At 40.4% G+C, this 21,309-nt stretch overlaps 2 protein-coding genes across 5 annotated transcripts; both read left to right on the top strand.

The window, feature by feature from the left end:
• Window positions 1-704: 704 nt before the first annotated feature.
• On the top strand, window positions 705-9,508 carry LOC135496306 (uncharacterized). Of its 2 annotated transcripts, none has more exons than XM_064785562.1 (16): window positions 705-810; window positions 1,372-1,459; window positions 1,972-2,061; window positions 2,546-2,674; window positions 2,855-2,959; window positions 3,221-3,298; window positions 3,588-3,674; window positions 3,976-4,152; window positions 4,651-4,836; window positions 5,074-5,187; window positions 5,531-5,635; window positions 5,816-5,974; window positions 6,437-6,655; window positions 6,932-7,051; window positions 7,285-7,467; window positions 7,654-9,508. In XM_064785562.1, exons 2-16 carry the CDS (start codon window positions 1,412-1,414, stop codon window positions 7,903-7,905), a joined length of 2,052 nt encoding a protein of 683 aa, XP_064641632.1. In that variant the 5' UTR covers window positions 705-810; window positions 1,372-1,411; the 3' UTR covers window positions 7,906-9,508. The 2 variants fall into 2 exon arrangements, with proteins under 2 accessions (XP_064641632.1, XP_064641633.1); XM_064785563.1 differs by having other exon boundaries at window positions 4,651-4,767.
• A 2,778-nt stretch (window positions 9,509-12,286) lies between these two features.
• LOC135495702 (differentially expressed in FDCP 8 homolog B-like) lies at window positions 12,287-20,688 on the top strand. Of its 3 annotated transcripts, XM_064784558.1 has the most exons (11): window positions 12,287-12,413; window positions 12,903-13,806; window positions 16,146-16,273; window positions 16,561-16,710; window positions 17,062-17,212; window positions 17,519-17,683; window positions 17,971-18,212; window positions 18,446-18,526; window positions 18,747-18,887; window positions 19,180-19,289; window positions 19,652-20,688. In XM_064784558.1, the coding sequence occupies exons 2-11, from the start codon at window positions 12,924-12,926 to the stop codon at window positions 19,725-19,727; spliced, it is 2,127 nt and encodes a 708-aa protein (XP_064640628.1). In that variant the 5' UTR covers window positions 12,287-12,413; window positions 12,903-12,923; the 3' UTR covers window positions 19,728-20,688. The 3 variants fall into 3 exon arrangements, with proteins under 3 accessions (XP_064640628.1, XP_064640629.1, XP_064640630.1); XM_064784559.1 differs by lacking the exons at window positions 12,287-12,413; window positions 12,903-13,806 and adding an exon at window positions 13,820-14,820; XM_064784560.1 differs by lacking the exons at window positions 12,287-12,413; window positions 12,903-13,806 and adding an exon at window positions 15,336-15,890.
• The last annotated feature ends 621 nt before the right edge of the window (window positions 20,689-21,309 follow it).

Here is a 21,309-nt window from a genome sequence, read left to right on the forward strand (position 1 = left end):
AATGTCATTTTTCCTCGTCGGTGAACTCTTACATGTCCTGGATGCCTCTAGGACATTCCCCCCGGACAATTCCCCTCCTGTTAATTGCCCCCGACAATTGCCCCCTAGGCAATTACCCCCCAGTAAAATTGCCCCCCCCCCCCTAAAATAAATGGCTGGTAAAACTGTCTATGGCTATTACTGCAGGGATACTAAAAAAACAATGTATGATGGATTCTGTGAAACTCAAAGATTCCTAGAATCATTGTGGAGAAACTGATTTTTCACCACCATGATCTCATGAAATTTTTCTAAGGCGACGAGGGCAATTTTTACTGGGCAGGGGCAATTTTACGGCAGGCAATTTCACGGGGGGGGGCAATTTTACTGGGGGGCAATTTTACCGGGGGCATGGGGGTAATTTGACTGGGGGTAATTTGACTGGGGGGGGGTAATTGCCTAGGGGGGAGTGGCCGGGGGGCAATTGACCGGGGGGGCAATTGACCGTCCTGGATCAGTATATACCATCAGGCTTTAGGGAGCATCCATTAATTACGTACGCACGGCGAAAACGCCGATTTTTAGAACCCCCCCCCCCCCCCCCCGATGCATCTTGTACGCGTATTCTAACCCCTGTTTCGAAACCTCTCTATTTGGGAATTGCCACGCCCCCTTTAGTTTTACTAAATACTGTTAGATGGCAGTGTTAAACAATAACAAACGACGACCACAACAATTATGGCTGTCAAGAAAAAAGCCAATTTTCTGAATATTTTCTCCGATTTTGACTACTTCACTGGACGATTTTTTGTTGAATTTGCCATAGATTAGGTCAGTTATATAAGAGCTATTCAAGATATGTCAGTAAATTTGTAATTCAAGTGTGCATAAATAGCAAAGAGCTTGGATCAAAAAGGTCCTTTCAGTTTTTCACTTTTTTGTCATCGATTTTCGCCATGTCCCTTACCGTTCATCCCCTGGCCCTTCGAATTATTGGAGTTGAATTTGGATGCTGCATTCACAGAAACTCAGTCTCACCACTGACACTTCCGTGTATACCACTGGGCTGGTGGATGCTTGTAATTTTAGACAACTCCTTTCTCGTTTATTCTTATGACAACATTATATTGATTAACTTACGGTACGTTAAACCTAGTCGAATGAACCGTCGACGTATATTGGCTGAGACAATCGGATTTACGCCAAGCTTCTTTGAAGAATTTTTTTGTTTTATCGTCTTAAGTTTTAAGACTACGTTAAACCTTACTTGACACTGGCGGATGCTAGTGGACACTGTTATTAAGGATGACCTTGACGTTGCCAGTGGAGTTAGCCAATATCAAAACCATGAAAAGTAAACCAATTATGTTCAGGTTGTTCCAAATGTTTCAGGGTCTCTTTCCTCTAGTAAAATTGTCTCAACGCAGCCAACATGGATCGGGATGTTATTCCACCTCCTCCAGGGTTTGGAATTGATCAGGTAACCTTCTTTAAAGTGGCAATGTAGGCAAGATAATCATGGCCTGATGTTGTTTCAATGTATACCTTGTTTAGAATCTCACTGCTCTTTTGACTGCATAGATATCTGAAGGTCAAGCAGGAATATGTCGTTTTCATGAATTAACGTGGTAGAGATTCTGTAATTTCTATTCAAATATCCATTTTATCACACACTTCAGGATCTATTTTGATATATTGGCTGCTACACTTTTGTGATTAGGTTCAACGGTATGCACACGTCTACAGTACTAGAGTTGTTTGGGCCAGTTATCGCTGTTCTGTTGACCAACCAACCTTGACAATAAACCCCGTCTAAAAACTAAGATATTGGAATGCCTGAAGGCTGTCTAATCTAGTGGCAGGCACTTGTCTGCAAGCCTCACAGCAAAAATCTCATCTCCTACATGGGGCACATATAATTTGTTTGTGCGGAGGCACTAGCTGTGACATTGAACATTGAGATTGATACTTTTATTTTTAAACGTTTTCCAGGACGGTTTGTCAAAGGCTGTTCTCCAGTTGGATAACCGTCGTGTTCGACAAATTCTGGACTCTGGTGTCAGTCCAAAGTGTGTTAACGAGGTGGGTATTGGAATGTTTTCCTACATACTTGTTTGAATATTGGGTTGATAGCAGAATGATGAATAGGGCAAACTCTATTCTGAATGGAGGAAATAATTGATAAGAGCTGCAGGAGGAAACATGTATTGGTGGAGAGAGTAGTCATCTATCATATAAAGTTGTCTGACGGGTTACGAAGAATCGGATTTGGGGACACCATGACCTGTGATTTGCTTTTCAAACGTAAGTCTTACTCATGGAATTCCTCTGACATCCCAGGTTTTGGTAGTAGGAATCTCTTGAGATTGCTCAAACTGTTTGCAGTCATAGAAGAAGGAGAATATTTTTTGGAGGAAGTAGAACTTGTACGCCTTGCCAGACGTGGCTGTGTGCGAACCTCATGAACACTCCCCCACCACCTCTGCCAGTGCCACCACCGCATACTACATGTTCTAAAACAACAAGTCTTTCTGCCCACATCATTATCCTTAGTTTTGTTCTACAGGAAAATGAGACATTACTTCACCAGCTGATCAAGCAGACTAACCAACACACCCTTCTCAGACACAAAAATCTCCGGCAGTTGGTGTGTATGCTTAGGCACGCTGGGATAGATATTAATCATCGTGATCAGGTGAGAATACATGTAGCTAGAACAGTCAAATAGCTTGATATTTTATGACCAGCTAGACGAGTGGAATGTCCTTAGAATTGGAGACATGGTCATCATCATCATCATCAAGGGTTCTTCAACTCATGCAATTGCAAGTAAGAAAGTAAGATATGCAATTCATGCGTATTTCTAACATTACAGGATGGCAACACAGCTCTTCATCTTGCGCTTATCCACCTCCCAGAATGCCAGGATCTCGGCGAAGTTCTCCTCCAGGGTGGTGCCGACCCTTACATCAATAATAAGGTAGTTTATGAATGGGATATTGGCAGCAACTTGGCACCTATAGCCGCTGACTGCCAACTTAGTAAAGCAGTGACTATTCATGACTGTAAATGTTCAAAAGGCATGACATCACTGCCTTGTTGTAGGGCCAAATAATTCAACCTTACTAAACCAAATTGATGTTCTCAGCCAAATTTCAATTTCAAGAGATTTTAATCTCCATTGATCATAAATCGGAATTATGTTAAGTTTGATATTGATTGATTGTGTTTTCTCTTGCAGGAAGGCCTAGCACCAGAAGACCTAATCTTGTCACAGAAAATTCCAGATGATGGGAAACAGTCTTATCAAAAATATCTGGTAAGAACATCTGACTTGTCAGTCCTCTTCTCCTATTTCTTCTGCATTTGTCCTTGTGAGCATTTTGTTGTTGATGCCACTGCGGTTAGGTACCAATGGCCAAGTTACTCTGTCCTAATCTACAGTCCATTACACGAGAAAATGGCATACAAAGATTTGGTGATTTACACAGAAAAGGCAACAGTTGAACAAAATGGTGTATTTCATCTGAAACTACAAAAATCCTCCATCAGAAAATGTTAAATTCAATGTGAGATTGGATGGTGATGGTAACATACTTATCTTCCAGCCGGGTTTGTGGAAAGCAGTTGAGATGGACAGCATCATGAGCGTGAGGAAACTGATCAATCTGTGGTGCCGGGTAGATTTGCATAGGGTGAGTTGGTCAAAATACCTCTCACTTTGGACTTGATCACTCTTCGTCTGTCACTTAAGGACATGTAGAGTAAAACCTCTCTATAATGGACACCCTTGGGTATGACAAATGCTGTCATTATGAGCGAGGTGTCCTGATTAAAGAGGTGAAATTGTACAGAAACAACCCATGTACAGTTGCTCATCAACTTTCGACGAGACGCTGTTAAAAAGTAAGATAGCGGCCAGTTTGGAGTCCATGAATAAAAAGGTAGTTCTACAGGTGATTTGTAATTTGAGTAGTTTATCTTTTCTGATTTCAGGGTGATAAGACACTGATGCATCTTGCCCTAGAGAAAGGGACTGAGAATATCATCAGAATCATCAAGGAGATTGGGCCATCGATGGAGCTGGCACACAGCGTCTTGGCCGCTGACGTCAAATCAACAAAAATGCTGTGCAATTCTTGTAAAAATATCAATACAGAGTTTAAAAATTTGGTATGTGTAATACTAATAGTGCGGTGTAATACTGTATCATCAGGTTTGATCCAGTTGAGGGTCACCTGTTAATCATAGGCCTATTGCAGCTATCAAAGGCTTACTATACAGGCACCCGTCAATCAACTCGACACAGTACATTATATACCACAGTAGAGCATCTCTATTAAAAAACAACTTTGGGATTGACAAAGGCTGTCCTTAATATAGGAGAGGCATCCTGATCAAAACAGTCACAGTGTATAGAAACATCCTATTTGGGACCACAATCATTGTCCCTGTAATAAAGAGGGTACTGACAGAGATGCAAGCTAAGAGAGGTTTCGTTCTAAATTTCCCTAGCCAGAAAGGATTCCGGTGAGTCTATTGCGGGCTGTAACCAGTATGTTAATTTAGATCACCAATGTGTTCATTGTTGATATAGCAAGCGTACGCACAATGAAGAACTTGGCCTATATTCTACTGTTAGGAATCTTATCTTGTTACTTTCTCTTTCAGGGTGAAAATGGTGCTACCCCACTGTTCTATGCCATAAGACAAAACAATCATGAACTCGTGGACACCTTGCGGGCCAAGGGGGCCAGAGTGGAGACGACGATCATTGTGGAAGAAGAGGTAAAGTACTTGTATAGCACATTACTTGGAGAGGGTCGGATGACCAAAAGACATTATGAACTGAACAATGTAAGTGGATTTATTGAATCTTTCATTGTTCAATGGTAAATTCAGAACCAGACGCTTTAATCACCAATTACTAATCATTTTAAACCGTGATATTACTGAACATGAACTTGAAGATTTTGGAACATGACAGGTAATATAATATTATAAATGTCACAGTATTGTAAATTTGTCATTGAGTACATGTAGTAAAACTTTTAAAACTTCATCCAAGCAGTTATTTCTCAATTCCTCTTTCAGATGGATATGCCAATTTTCTTCTCAGCGCTGCAGTCATCGACGTCACCTGAAGTAATACAGAGACTGATACCGACTGAAAAGGATTACATTTCCATGGCACAACTAAGATTTAAGGTACAGGGTCCACTTGCTCATTCTACGTGAATAACATTAATCATCTAAGCGTTATCACCTTCCATAAATCTCATTTACTGTAGTAGCATTAAGAATGAATGCCAAGGTTATCGCGAATGCTGATTGAGCAACTCGACCCAACACAGTGTTGGAGGTGATTAACAATTTTCCAAAATAAGGGTTTTTTGTGGTCAATTTTGAAGATGAAGAGGGTGGGTTGGTCGCCTATGCCTGGGCTGATGCACAAAGGCATGGCTCCAAAGCTGCTGTGTACGTATATAGTTTATGTTCTCTCTTCCATGAGATACTGGCAACCTATTAACGACTTCTACTCAAATTCCAGGGTAAACTTCCACTGTTCTCATGTATAGAGAATGACGTGAATTTTGAGAGTGTAAAAGTGATTATCGAACAGGGTCCTGCTGAGCTTATTACCAGCAGAAATGAGGTAAGTTAATCTGTTTATCAGAGATAAGCGCTTTTGTACGCCAGAGAAGAAGAAGAACCCCAGATGATTTGTCAGAGCTTGAACTCAAGTTCCTCTAGCATTGATGTCCAATAAAATTTTGATACTTAGACAATACTTTTTTACTATGAACTAAACTCAGTGTTGTGTTTTTGTCTGCAGTTCACGCTGACACCACGTGATGTTGCAGAGGAACACAGGAAGCTGCAGTACATGGATGTGATTGATGAATATGTGCATGCTAAGTGCTTCTGTGATGATCCGAGTTACAGGATGACGCTGGCTCTCCAGGGATATGATCGCATCTTGGATGCCATGAAGGTTCTACATTTATTTATTCCTTGTCGTCTAATAAAAAAGTGACACTCACTTCATTAGAAATTTTGCTAAATCCATCACAAGAGTTCTGTTTGTTAAAAAAAAATGTGCACAGCATCATCTCTTCCTGAAACAAATAGTTTGTTATTATAATCTACTTGCAATAAAAACATCTGATACGTCATGAGCGGTGTCATTCATGGACACACGTTAGGGTAGGAGACCCGTTGCCAAAAATGCCATGCAATAAAATGCAGCAGATCACTGTCTGCAATCAGGCAACTGTCTTGATAGTTATGCTGCTACCAACTTCACCCAGGGTTACCACTTGTAAATTGTATGCTGCTACCAACTTCACCCAGGGTTACCACTTGTAAATTGTAAAGGCACTGCACTGCATTAAGAAAGCAGTACAGATAATCTTGATAATCAAATCGTCAAAATTTCAGTATGATTATTTTCCAGGAAGGTTTAACAGTGTTAGAACGCAGGCACCAGGATCCATCAGTGTCTGCCGAAGCCATAGAATTCATCGACAATCTCCTACTCTACCAGGATCATGTCCAGGATTTCCACGCAGCGGTCGAAGATTCCGATCTGGAAACAACAAGGCGTTTGTTGTTATTTGACAACCAAGAGTTACAGAATACATTCAAGTGCTGCATGACGGACTCCAGAGCTCTTGTAAGTTGAATGGGAATAACAGGAACCTGCCTTAGTAGACACCTCTATAAAGGACATCCTCTCTATTAAGGACAATGAATTTGTTCCCAAATTGGTTCAGGACACCTCTTAATTAAGGACAACATTGTCAGTCCCAAGGGTGTTCCAGGGGCACCACCAGCCTTTGCATACCTGGAACAATGGCCTAAGATTGGCCAACAGCTTTGGTGAGCTAAATACACTCGCAAGTCGACATAAAAAAGTTTTAAACAACCTCGTGTTCTATTCCTTTTGCAGTGTGATCCACAGCCACCTCTCCATAAAGCAGTACTCAGGAGGAACCATGACATGGTGGCATACTTGGCCCAGAGTCATCTCAAGTTTGCTAAAACTAAATTGGATGAGAGCAGAGACCAGGTAGGAAAGCAAGAAGATTTGTCAGATATCCTTCATGGCATTAATCCTAGGCAGCTGCTCAACATATATTTTAAAGGCTTTCAACACCTTGATGGCTGATTGATGTAGATCTCCAAGGACCAAATCCCCCTGTTCCAACAAGTTGTCCCTACTGTATAGACTTCAATGAAAGATCGACACATTTGCTATCTTCAGGAAGGGGATGGATTCTGACTTTTCTTTTCACTTTCCAGTGTTACCGGACGGCCCTACATTACGCTTACGGTCTAGCAGATGAGAAGTGCATTCCAAACATGCTGCTTGATTTAGGCGCATCAGAATTCACGATGGACAAAGATGGCCGCTCACCACTTTCATTTAGAGATAAACGGAAGTCGACTATGATGAAAAATCACATAAAGATGCATTTAAAAAAGGTGAGTAAAGATGTTGTCATGCGAAACTTGAGACCAGTGTTGTCCTTCATAGTGAGGTGTCCTGATTAGAGATGTCTTACCTTAATGCTTTTTGATACAGTAGAATGTATGGCTCATATAAATTTAAGGCTGCTGCGGAGGCCACTTGGATTCAAAGGGTTAATGTGCAAAATTTGTTGGTTTTAGGACTTTAGTATGGAAGACCCTGCTCTATGGAAACCAACCTCCCTCTATCTACACTACGTCAACTGCCCCAATGCCACGAAAAACCAGTTGGGATCCGGTAGCGACACGGAATATGCTGAGGAGGGTGAATACGATTATGATGCTGATGATTACACGGATGGTGAGGATGATGCTTACGATGATGAAGAAGAAGTGCCGGTGGACGGGATGCGAGAATACCCATCGAGTAATAGCTATTGTTCAATACTGTAACATTCATTTTTCATCTTGTGCGGTCGGAACTTTTGAGATGGACAGTCGGTCTGTTTTCGGTAACAAATTCGGCTGTCCTGGAGAGTTCTGCCACTGAGCCCCATAGCTTTGTGGTCAGGGTAGTGTCCTTTTGCACCTTAATTTTAGGTCTCAGTTTTGTCTTTTATGTGCCAGAAGAGTGTATAATTGAAAAACAAAGATATAACGATGTAATTTATATCAGAGGAACTAAAAGACAAAAGTTTGTTGTACATGTATATACCTCTATTATACTTTTACCACTTATAGTGCATTTGTTTTATAATATTGAATACCTTGGTATGTCATGCTTAAAATGCCATGTGCTCTTCTTGTTCCTTTGTTGTGAAAACCTATGTTTCCTTTTACAGTGCATTTTTTTATAGTTATTTATATTACCTAATTATACAGTGTATACATTGTATGTATGTGTATTGTGCAATAGTATATATAGTTGTGAATACCTTATGATATTTTGCTCAAAGTTGCATGTATTTTTGGGCAGATCTGTATTTTTACTTCAAATAACAACAAGTTTATTCTGCCATTTTGATGTTTCTCCTAAACTTCTTAAATTGCCTGAAAACTGACGTTATCAATGACTATTTATTCGCCAGCTCTTTTAGTGCCTGGATTTCCATGGAATGACCAACAGTTGGCTGGATTTTCAAGGTCAGCATTGGCAGTTCAATAGAAGCAATACTCCAGCTGCAGCTTCATGGCACTAACTGTCCATAGGGTGTTGTATTGTTTTGACAGAGGCGGTAAGAAATGAAGACAAAAATAGTTTGTACTAAAAGCTTTACAGATTTTGGTGTAGATATATGTACATACAGTAAAACACTTGTAATATCAACTGCCATTACATAAGGTTTTGAATCTTCAATTGCAGTTTCTCAAAGCAACCAAAATTGTATAGACCTACTAGTGTGCAACTAGTTTATTGAGCTGACTGGTTGTTGCACTTGTCTTGTGAGTCCTGTGTTCTCACGGTTTCTTCTATGCTCCCCTTTTGTTGTGTTCAGCATCAGGAATTTTCTAGTCCTCAGTGTGCTTTGGATGAATTTGCATAATCCATTTTCTGTTATATTCAATTTCATTGCTTTTTTGCACAATGTGTACACAGCTCATCATTAGTTCAATCGAACAACTACAGTGGAACATTTCTCTGAAGGACACGCTCTTGACGGACCAGTGCTGTCCTTCATATAGTGCTGCCCTGATGAGAGAGGTCAGGGTGAATGGTAACGGCCAGTTTGGCACCAAAACTAGTGTCACGTCCTTGACTTGAGAGAGAGAGGGTGTCCTTAATAGAGAGGTGTCCACAAAGGAAGGTTCCACTGTACTAGGTAGTACCTAAATCTTAGGAGCAGACATTTGGATATCCTTTTTATGTTGTAAAATTTGTTAACAAACATATTAACATATACATGTATTTAGAATTTCATGATGTACATGTACAATGGCAAAGAACTGATATGTTAGGATGTACTCGGAGTGTAAGAGGTAAAATCTCACATGTGTTTATGGTTGTTACTGAGATTGTAATTTTCATCATATGAATAAAACATATTTATTTTCTAAAGCTTCTTTACTTTGTCTCTGATAAAGCTAGAGTTGTATCCATCGACAATGGCCACAGGCTTGGATTAGGCTCCATAGATAAAGGTTGTATGATACTGATTTCCCTGTCCCCGTGGGCGCTTGCATGGTCTTAGGATGCACAATGCAATGTCCTCGCAAGAGGGACTGGTCATTGCAGAGAAAGAATGTATGATACACATTAGCCTTTCCTGAGGTCTTTGATGAAGTCTCCAAAGTGATAGGTTGTATGTTGCCTATCAGCAAGCATGGTCATTGAAGAGAAAGGATGTATGATACACATTAGCCTTTCCTGAGGTCTTTGATGAAGTCTCCAAAGTGATAGGTTGTATGTTGCCTATTAGCAAGCATGGTCATTGAAGAGAAAGGATGTATGATACACATTAGCCTTTCCTGAGGTCTTTGATGAAGTCTCCAAAGTGATAGGTTGTATGTTGCCTATCAGCAAGCATGGTCATTGAAGAGAAAGGATGTATGATACACATTAGCCTTTCCTTGTGGGTAAGGTCTTTCATGAGGCCTTCATAGAGATAGGTTGTATGATGCCTATTGGCATGTCCTCGCAGTAGGGCATGGTATGCATGATACACATTAGCCTTTCCTTACGGGTAAGGTCTTTCATGAGGTCTTCATAGTGATAGGTTGTATGAAGCCTATTGGCATGTGCTCACAGTAGAACATGGTCATTGAAAAGGATGTATTGTACACATCAGCCTTTCCTTATGGGCAAGGTCTTTCACGCGGTCTTCATAGAGATAGGTTGTGTGCTGCCTTTTGGCATGTCTTCATGAGAGGATGTACATGGTCATTGCAGAGAAAGGATGTATGAATAAGGTATGGGTAAGGTCTTTTATGTTGTCTCCATAGTGATTGGTTGTACATGAGGCCTTATGGCATGTCCTTTAATGGGAGTGCATAGTCATCAAAGAAAGAGGATGAATGGTACACAGCCTTTCCCAATAGCTGTCTCCATGCGATTTTGATCACAGATAACAGCAATTGCTTGTTTGCGAAGGCACTTAAAACGAAAATAGAGAAAGAGAAAATGGAATTTTTACAAGTACTTTCTTTAATCAAAACATTTAACACCACATGTTCTTCCAATCATTTTTCACCCAAAACAGTTTCAAATTTAAAATATCCATGTTGGTAATTTCTGGCTATATTTTTTACATTCAAATCGCGTTCACATTGTGATTTTTAGCTCCTCGGTTGACATGCTAGACAAAATTTGTAAGAGACTAACATGAATGGAAATTTTAAACAACAGAGCACTCCCAGGATGGCACGCACGCACACAAACTCTAGATTTTCAAGGAGAATGTAATATGGACATATCAAGTAGACTTCTCAACTACCATTTTCAAACTACTTTGTAAGACAAGTTGCCATTGGTACCCATTCAGAGAAATGAAATATTGTCCAGGTAGCTGTATCCTGATCCAAAAAATTGTCACTGCACTTCCAGTTCCATGGTTGGTCAAGTCATAGCAAGTGATGTAACGTTTTAGAATTTTGAATCTAATGAAATCTCAAAGAGTGGAAAAGTTGTTGTGTTCCTTTGAGAAATTGGTCCCTGCCAGGGTGAGAAATCATTGCCATCACACCAACTCTTCTTTATACACATTAGACTAAATTACAGCATCATTACTTTGCCTCTGAAAAACAAGAAAATACTATTTTAGAGTAATATGGCTCCGCACTAGGAACTCATAGAGACAAAAACCATGGTCACCCTGAACAGCTTTCATTAGGTAACAGTCATCAAAATATAGTTAAGCAGTCATATTAAATACATTTCCTGAAAATGTAGATACAGTTTAGGATGACCCAAAAACCATGGAAACTAGCATTGGTACAGTGGGTAGCAGTAGATATTCCACGAGCATTGGAGTCTATCTACACAGTCAGTGCAAGACATGCAGATGAATTGATTTCATTAGCCAGCTCCGGGTGTTTTAACACATGTTCGAGACCCTAAATAACAAAGGTCATAACCATTGCACTGTTCTTTCAGGTTGTATAGCAGGGAATGCTTGCGACATGCTTATCCTCAGTAAAACGGTTCTTCGCACATCCAACACTGCCAAGTCCTGGCAAGTGCAGCATCAGTGGTAGGCCTACCTACCTACAACAGGCTTTCCCTCCGCCCACTTTGTTATTTTCAATTGAGTTCCATCCTTCTTTATCGCTTCAGCTCTATATTGTGGCTTTAAACAGTGACGAACTACCCGCGCACAAATAGATGAAAACTGGACATAACTGAAACAGAAAAAAAAAATTGATTGATGTCGAGGTAATCTCCGTCTGATCTGCCAAGTGCCATGCCTTTTCCGATTGCCAGCTAAAACACTCCACCATACTCGTCGTTCTCGATACAGAAGAGTCAGTTATCATAACGCCTCAAATCCTTGTGATGTATACTATTATGTACATCAATACACAACTAAAACGCATACCAAAATAATGTACTGTATACTATAACTGTAGTGTAGTGTTATTTACACTACGATTTCATCCCGGTTTTGAAGGTCGCTACAACTACCCACGTTTCTCAGTATTCAGATATTTTCAAGACTCGACATTGACAAATACTTATTCTATTAGATATAATCTACCGTCAAATCATTCAATCAACTTACTTTAATCCAACCTGACGCCAAAAAGCTGCCATTATTAGGCCGAGGAGATTTTTTTCAAGGATATGACCGGAAGTACTGTTTACCCAGAGTCCTGTGCGGGAATCCAGGTAATTCATACTTCCGGTATTTCCAAAACACCAAAACAAGTCACGAGACTTGCTTATAAAAGCTGCAAAAGCATATAAATCTGCAACTTTGCATCAATATATTTTTTGTGGTGATAAATAAGTAACTAAAGATTCGAAAGTTAGTGGACATTTGCTATTATTTCGCGATGTCATTCAGTAATTCGATGGCAAAATTTGGTGTCCTTTTTTTCTATTTTTTACAGCCTACACAGCCTACAGGGTGCCCCTAAAAAATGGCAACCATAATCAATGTCATCGTTGTTCGGCAACGCATTTGTGTTTGTTAAGAGTAGTGCTGCGCTAAGATGCCAGAAATGTTTGTGACGTCATCCATGCATCAACTCTCGACAATGACCTCTGTTTCTGTCTACTAAAGTCTAGTGTCTGACAGTCATTTTGCATGCAAAAAATCCAAATCGTCGACCGTCTGTTCCTGAGGTAATTACTACGAGGGTTGCTCAAGCCTAAGTTGGGCAAGGTGTGCGTTGTGACCTTAGAGCTAAAAACACCACTGGGCAGTGGGCACCTACTCTACTCGGTGTTTGGTATTCAACCCATAAAAGGTGACGACAGATTAGAAAATTAAACCTTTTTCTTTGCATTGCAGGCGGATGAAGTCGTAAGAAGTATGGGAGAGCACAGAGTGTCTTCAGGTCCCCCAGGACGACAGTCCTTGACTTTTTCCGCTGATGAAACGCTTGAGGATGGGTCAACGATCCGCACTCTTGAAACGCCTGCAGCAACAATTCGGTTTTGTTTCATCGATAATGTGAGCTCTGATTCTGATTCAGAGGAATTGCCTGATAATGCAGAATCTTGGAAACCGCCAGATTTAACTAATTGTACATCTTTAGCTGCTGGTTCAGATGGACGTTTAAATCTGGATGCCAGCAAGGAGGTTAATGCTAGTCGTAAATCTACAGAAGACATTTGCTACTTGAGTGATTCTTGTAGTAGTAGTAGTAATAGTCAGAAGAGTGGGGAAGTGAAAAGGCTGGCAGAATATGCAGATCAAGTTGGTTCGGAAACAGTTGGAAAAACTACTCTTGGAGATAGTGATTCTAATTCAAGTACTTTTCAAGAAAAGGGGGTGCTGAAAGCGGATCTCTTTGCTAAAGAGAATAATTCTGGAAGTCCTGGTACTGAGCATATTCCCCCTGTACACGTTGCTGATAGAGATACACACAAGGACCGAGCAAGTCCTGTTGATGACAGATTTAGCCATACTGAAATTAAAGTCCAACTGGCAATAGAGAAGGGTTTTGTGAAAGAGCGTTCCTCAAGCCCAGACCAGAAAAGTTTAAGCCAAAGCATCGGAACATGTTCTAGCTCCGGTAGCACTTCATCAATTGTTGTTTCTACACCAAGAAGTCCAAGGTTCAACCCTTTCGACCGTGATGTGTTCGCTGAGGAGGACCATTTTAGTTTTCATGGCTCGTTGTTGAAGGGAAATCCGAGTAATGGACCAAGGCAAAGCCTCCCAAGTTTGGTGTCACCAGTCCATATGCGAGGTAAGAATACTAATATAGTTTTTAGGGTTAGCTAAAGTGTTCAGTGCTATGTTACAATACAACGTGTGTTTCTCTGTCACCCATCCACTGATTCCACTGCTCTCGGCAATGCTTGATTTTGGTGACAGGGCCGAGCATGTTCGCACAACCAGGTGCCATAAACTCAGTGAATGAAAATTCTCAACAGAATGACAGAGTGGATGTTTGGATGGATGTCTCTTCAACTCAGTATGACACATGCTGATCGATGTCATTTAGTTGTTGAAGCTGACTGATTTGCAAGTGCCCAGGTGTCTCTCTTTCAACATCCCTGTACTGTATGGTGACCCTAGCAGTGCATTGCAGTATGAAGCTTGCATTGGTACTGACTGGTAGACATCTTTCCATATTGGGAATCAAACATTGAATTTTCCAGAGGGCTAATTGTTTGACTCTGATAATCATTTGCATAACATGTGTTGATTAGAAGTTGCTGTGTGTGTCTGTGTAAAATTCAGCTTTTTGGAAACATCATTCGCTCTATATTGTGGTCAGAAGAATTCTTGCTTGAATCTGACCTGTATCCATCTCCTGTAGGATAGGATTCGATTTTTACCTCTATCTGGTCTCTCATTAGAAGGACTCTTAGCTGATTGAGGTGTGACAAAGGATCTGCCTGGGATATTGCGGACTAATAATGTATAAACTCTGCTGGCCTGGAACATGCATGTATGCAGAAATAGTCGAAAACTTATATATAATTTCACACTTGAAATGATTGAGTAATACATTGACCTACTATAAGAACAAAACAATTTGGATAAAGTAATCGTTGGAGAATAAGTACTTGAAGGACTTCAGAAGCCTGAGACAGGATGTCCTGCCTGTTTAAACTTAACTTAGCGTTGCCCATCTGTTGTTGGCATCCGTCAGGAAAGGAGAAAAGGCCAGACTCTAAAACTCCGCTACGACCAAGAAAACAAGAGAAATTGTTCACATCAACTTTTACTCCTTGCATGCCTCTGCAATGCTTGTGTAAGTAAAGTTATCTTTAAGATTCTGTTTTACTATACATGATGATAGTTTTTTAAAAGTTAGTGATAATCGAATGCAACTTTGTTATATACATTATACCAGAGCATGATATGAACTCAATGGGTTGTCTGTCAAATTCTTAGTACTGTACTGACTTGGGTTTAATCATGAGGTTTGAGTCCCAGTTCTATAACAAAGTGTCGCTTCGATAATTTGTTTCTCATTATTTCCTGCTTGAAAATGCCATTTTCATGCCCAAGGATGACGAATAAACTATGTTCATGACAGTATTCCTTGCACAATACCAATGATATTTATCTGGGACATGACTTGCATGATCAGTCATTATCAGTTATGTACAGTTTACCAGCACTTGCCAGTCATACCAGAGGCAGAACGCAGTGTTTGATATTTTATGCCAAAATTTTGCTAATGGTGGAATATTAGTTGGATTCACCGTCCTTTTTGATGACTTGTTGAAATAAAGGTGTTCGTATTCTGCTAGGTGAGTTTGCGACTATTTGAGATTTCTAAAATGCTTTGGTTCACATGGAACTTTCATTGGTCACTATACTGGAGCTTGGACTTTTTTCCTGGAGAAGAGTGTAGCCCAAGTTCAACAATTGAAAGGCCCAGTACCTAGCTGTCGCTGAAACATATTGAGAGTCCTCATCAGCCGGCTAAGTACTATGTAAAGTTGTGTTACAAAATCATCAAATTGATTTCTCATATGGCATATGTTTCATTGTTCGTATAATTGAATTCATTAGGGCTAGGTTTTTCAGGTTTTTGATCAATTCAGCCATGAGACCTGTGGAGTCCACCTGTTCTCTTGATACATATCTACCGTAATTGGAAATGCCTTTGCATATGATATGATTGACACCTGTGTGTGTTTTGCCAGTCTTGTGTACATATTTTGAGTGGCGTAGAATCGAGGATATAGGATGCAGAAGATGACACAATGCTTTGTAACTGTTGCTGTCGCTGTGTGAATTGCCCGAGAAATGATCATCCCGCTCGACCGAGCACCCCCTTACTGACAAGAGGAATTCGAATGCAAAAACTTGGTATTTTCAAAATGGATGTCAAATTGGCCATCTTTTATGTTTTTCATCTGTTGACTTTTTCAGTGACATGATTTAGCCACTATGCTATTCATATTGCAGGCTTGCTGTATTCATATTGCAGGCTTTCTGCATACTAATGAGTCACCTCCAATGGGCACTATCAATGTACAATGCTCGGTTCCCCCATCACGCTGCCGAGAAAAAAATGCCTCTTCTGTGAAAATAGGCCATGAGTAACATTTAACTTCCTTTCAGCACGGACAAACAGCGACGACTACCCCCGCTCTGTTTCAAGTGATGACTCTGGCTTCCTAGTCAAGGACGAGAATGACATTACATTTGCAGATCTAGGTTTGGCAGAGGACCACTTTTCACAACCAGAGGTAATGATATCCGTCTTTCACTTCTTGAAGGCAAACACTGAAATTTCCTACATTTTCAAAAGCGACTTCAAATGACTTGAAAATCACGGAAAAGTTACAGTCTCCATTACTGGTTTATCTCTTTTCTGATTTTGGTCTGTAATTGGGTACCAGCAAAACTATTCTATACTGTTGCTACATGCAGCTGATTGTCCGTAGGGTATTGCATAGTTATAACAGTGCCACCTATTGCGATGATAATACCCTATTACAAGGTAAAAATGATTGGATTTCTCTTTTCCTTGCAGGGTTCATTTGGTTTGTCAACGACAGAGGAACTCGAACTAGCTATTGAAAGTTGTAAAGAATTGATAATGGAAACCGGTGACAACGTAGAACGCAAGACAAATCTGGTCGGAAAACTGATTCAGCTTCGGATGCGCCTTCAGGATGCTAAGGTAAACATGGTGAAGGCATAAACAAAATTTAATAGCCAGAATTGCATCATATTTGTTTTAGTTTGATTGAGAAAGGGTCGAAGTTACCCTTATTTTTCTACCCCCACAGACATTCTGTCTTCGGTTCATCAACCCTGGTCTCAAAATGTTCAGAATGTTCTGTTACAATGGCCGTATGGAAATAGCATCACTGGGCATGGGTGTAGCTTTAGGTGTTTTCTATCGAGGCATTAGGAGAGGTACTACCTGATTCGAAAGTTAATCTCCTTTCGAAGACTTTGCACTGAACATCGTGGCCTTGTACACCCAGGGTGATTGGATTGTTTTTTATACCTTGAAATTTGTTTGCAGGATGGTTTCGAAGAAAGAGCTGTGGATGTCGATACAAAATTAGTCCTGGGTCATAAGTTTACGAAAAAGGAGACTCATCGATCAAAGCATTACTGTGAGAAGTGTAACAATGTGATCTGGGGCGTGTTGCAGGTCTGGTACAGATGTTCAGGTCAGTATGACAAGGAAGTTGGGCAAACTTGCAAATTTACTCCAATTTCAAGCTATGTATTGTTATTTCCTAGCTTTAACTTAGTTATTACGTCCATGATGCGTTTGGCAAAAGTGTGTAAGAGCTGAAGAGAGTAACCATAAAAGAATGGTGCTGCGGGTGAGGTCGATTTAAGCAGTCACCTGACAGGGTCAGTTGTATGCTCCTCCCCTTGCATACATTACTAACTCTGGAGTAAACTGATCTTTATTCGCGGGACGAGGCCGTTAAATCAAAAGGCTCTCACGTCTTTCTTGTCTTTTTCAGAGTGTGGATTTTGCTGTCACGGCAAATGCCTCAATCTGATTACACGGATGTGTGCCAGCATCAAGGTTGGAGAGAATCCGTCATACATTCTTTCTATCTGCCCAGAGAAGGGTTTGGCATTGCAGCAATATCGATGCTCTGAATGCAGGACTGTGATATCATTTAGTGAGTATACTCATCATGGAAGAAGCCTCATATCACTACTTTTGCTTTAAGCACTGCCATATATCTTCCAAAATATAAACGTAATTTTTGACCAAATTTCTGCAACAAGTAGCAGAGATCAATACCTTTGGTTGCCAGTTTGTTTGATTTCATTACCTGCATTTATTATTGAGCAATATTAAGCATTCCCATATTTCGGCACTTCTGTTTTGTCAGGTGCTTTGCTGCTGCTCCTTAGATCTCTGACACATGAATATGTTTGAAACCAAACTTGACTTTAATTCCAGAAAGTAACTATGACGAACCCCGGCAGTGCGACTACACAGGGAACTACTACTGTGAACAGTGCCATTGGAACGATACAATGGTCATACCTGCACGAGTTTTACACAACTGGGACTTTGAGCCGATGAAGGTTTGCCGCGCATCAAAGCAATTCTTGAAGCTTATGACGAAAAGATCTGTACTAAGAATTCAGGACATTAATCCGATGTTGTTTAGTTTTATTGAGGAACTCAATGAAGTTAAGGTAAAAACCTTTCTCTACGGTCACCCTTTTGACTTACAAATGCTGTCTTTCATAGAAAGGTGTCCTGATTAAATAGTTCAGATTTGATAGAAATTGGTAGTGTCTGTCCACCGGAGTAGGTTCGGTTCGTTGTGTATTTTCAAAGTAATGTTGCAGCAGTCTTAATAAAGAATCAGTCCAGTTGCTTTTTGCAAGGAATCATCTTTATTTTCATTATTCAATTCTCCTTTCAGAAATTGCGGGAAGAAATCTTGGTGATGAAAAAATACTTCCTTTCCTGCCAAGATGCCCTAGCCAGCAAGTTATTACTGCAGGTAAGAACTTGATGTCTCGACTTCACAAGTAACAAGTTCATCCACGAGCCAGGTCACAGAGGTGCTGTAGTGAAAAGAATAACTGAAGAATATTCAAACTTGGGACCTCTGTCTTCAAGGTCTAACTCTTTCCCCTTTGAGTAACAGATCGTTCTTGTAAATTCTCAAGTTGAAATGAATGCATGTCAGTTTTAAAATTTGACTTTGATTTTCATTTCAGCTAAAAGACCGCCAACATTTTGTCGATAATTCCGACATTTATTCTATGCAAGATTTACTGGACATTGCCAGTGACGCTCTGGTGCCAAAACTTACGAAGATCCATGCCAGTTTTGCACAGCATATCAAGGCAGATTGTGAGGTAAAGAGTCATTCAAAGCAGAAACTAGAATGGCTAGTTTTGTAGTTGGAATTCTAGGCAATTTCACAATCACTGTTTGCGCTATGTGACAGTAACAATCTCAATGGTTGTGAGGTTATTGAACTCCTGGAAAGATTGTTTTAGTTGATGCCAAAAAAGACATGAAAACATGATCTCTTTTTGCCTACCCATCTCCCTAGACGAACAGTGTTTATTTTTTAGCTTCAAAATAATTCTATCTTACACACTTGAAACTGAAAACCATTCTAATACATAGTATCTTCTATTTCAGCTTTGCCAGGTAAAAGGCTTCATCTGTGAATTGTGTGACTCTCAGGAAATCCTCTTTCCATTTGATAACCATGCCATTGTGTGTTCCCAGTGCTCGGCAGTACTCCACAGGTAAGCTTGACAGTCTGTCACAGTATTTTGCCTCTCACTCTCCAGGTGGTACTACTAAGATGTCTGATGCACAGTAACGTCTGCAATCTGGAGCAAAAATGAGACCAAAGAGATGTTTTTGTGATGTGTAAAAAGCAATGAATGTTCGGCAGTATTGTTGGCTGAAATTTTAGAAGCTGGAGAGTATTTTCTCGGCCTTGTGATGTTTAGTCTCCCAGTTCCAGCAGAAGATGTATAGGATATCAAGTGGAAGAGACAAAGCACACAATAAAACCTGATCTGGTATGGGAACTAAGTAATGGCTTGGACAGGAATGAGACACCAATGACCAGCTGGTTTATATCTATCTGTCTCCTTTTCAGACATTGTTACATGAAGCGAGAGAATTCATGTCCAAGGTGCGAGCGGAGGAACAAACGTTCGACAGACGAGAGCTGAGAACGATTACTACGGCAGTGGGAAAATTGCGGAAAAAAACATTATAGCATTCCAAAAAGTTTACCTCTGTTATCAGGGTTCATTTCTCGTGTTCAGGAGTTTATAGTGATTAACCCTTTAGATCCGATATCCGGCCACTGATATCTGTCTATATATCCCTAACCAGCCATGAACAGCCCACCAGTGCGTGCGTTCCTTTTCTCGAGCAACACAATTGCCATCTCTACTTAAGCATTGAAACTAAGACCAGTTTTTGACCAGTGAGGGATCTATTGATGAAATCTTATGAAAATTTAGTGGCTGGCTTGTTTTTTTGGGGGAAAATTGCTGAAATGATTCAGGGAAATACAGGGAAACACATAAAAATGTTCCAGGATCTAAAGGGTTAACCCACTGTTATCTGAAGATCATTATATGTGACACTGTCAGATTATGACATAATAGGCCTTATGAACACCTTTCCTGATAAGTATTCTGTCAGTTAGTTTGTAAAAATATAATTTAAGATACATTATAAGGCAATTTTTGTGAAGTTCTTAAGGAAAATGGCTAAGTTGGGTGATTCATGCTCCCAAATCAAGATACAAGATCTGTAAATCTTGTTCAAAATTCTGCCGATTGTGGCGCTGATTCAGAGTCAGCAAAGGAATACAGGAGCAGATTTATCTTGTTAAAGCCTTGTTGTCAGAATTTGGTACCGAGTCCTAGGTTCGGTGCTGTAGTAATGTTACCATAGTCTAAGTCATTGTTATAAATTCTTGGTCTTAGTTTTGTGTTTCTACTATTATCCTCGTTGAAGTATTGCGTTTGTTTATTCAATCCATTGTGAATTATTTTCCATTGTAAGTTTAGTAATTACCAGTGTTTTTCTCACTCCGAGCAATTTGAAATAGTACGTGTACACGCATGGTGCCTTTTATTGTATTAAATTCACCCAACGTTTGGGGATTACTGGAGTCAACCTACATTATTCTTGTTTTTCATTTTCACACCATGAATCTTAACCTGAGAGATCATAGGCGTTGGCAGGGTTTCCAGATGGGAATCCATGGTCAGTTTCGAACATCTCCTCCGGTGTTCACCCCCCATCCCCACCCCGGACCCCACTGCTACTAAGACAAAGCAGGGAGATGAAGTTTCTTGGCCTCCTGACCCAAGACCAAAGCAAAGCGCATTGGGAGACTATTGCCCAGATCTCTAACTGTCTGGTTCAATTCCGGGATGAACCTTGAACTGTAGTTCAGGATGAACTGTCATGGCTTCAAGGACTCTTAAAACTTTAGGGTCTGTCGGATGTAGCTACAGTCATGGTCTCTTTAACCGAGGTGTCCCTGCAAGGACAACTAAAAATCCCACACAGGTGGAGAGTAGCCCAGACTGGAGGGACTGGACTCCACACCTCTGGCAGAAATCCGTAGTTTGTCTCGCAGCCTCCGGACCAAAGCAATGGGCATTGTGTATACAGTAGCCAAAGCCAAAACTTCAGGAAGACATGGTTGACCAATTCAAGCACCATTACTATAAGGATGCATCAATTAAATGGGGGGAACAGTGGCAGAGTGGTTAGAGAGCCAGGGTTATA

This window comes from Lineus longissimus, chromosome 11 (genome assembly GCF_910592395.1).
Source record: "Lineus longissimus chromosome 11, tnLinLong1.2, whole genome shotgun sequence".
In the NCBI taxonomy this organism is placed as follows: Eukaryota; Metazoa; Nemertea; class Pilidiophora; order Heteronemertea; family Lineidae; genus Lineus; species Lineus longissimus.

Coding starts and splice junctions, on each gene's coding strand:
- LOC135496306 (XM_064785562.1), top strand. CDS start 1,412: ATGGATCGGGATGTTATTCCACCTCCTCCAGGGTTTGGAATTGATCAG. Junction 2,960..3,220: donor ACCCTTACATCAATAATAAG/GTAGTTTATGAA, acceptor TTTCTCTTGCAG/GAAGGCCTAGCACCAGAAGA. Junction 7,468..7,653: donor TAAAGATGCATTTAAAAAAG/GTGAGTAAAGAT, acceptor TGTTGGTTTTAG/GACTTTAGTATGGAAGACCC.
- LOC135495702 (XM_064784558.1), top strand. CDS start 12,924: ATGGGAGAGCACAGAGTGTCTTCAGGTCCCCCAGGACGACAGTCCTTG. Junction 16,274..16,560: donor ACCACTTTTCACAACCAGAG/GTAATGATATCC, acceptor TTTTCCTTGCAG/GGTTCATTTGGTTTGTCAAC. Junction 18,888..19,179: donor ATATCAAGGCAGATTGTGAG/GTAAAGAGTCAT, acceptor CTTCTATTTCAG/CTTTGCCAGGTAAAAGGCTT.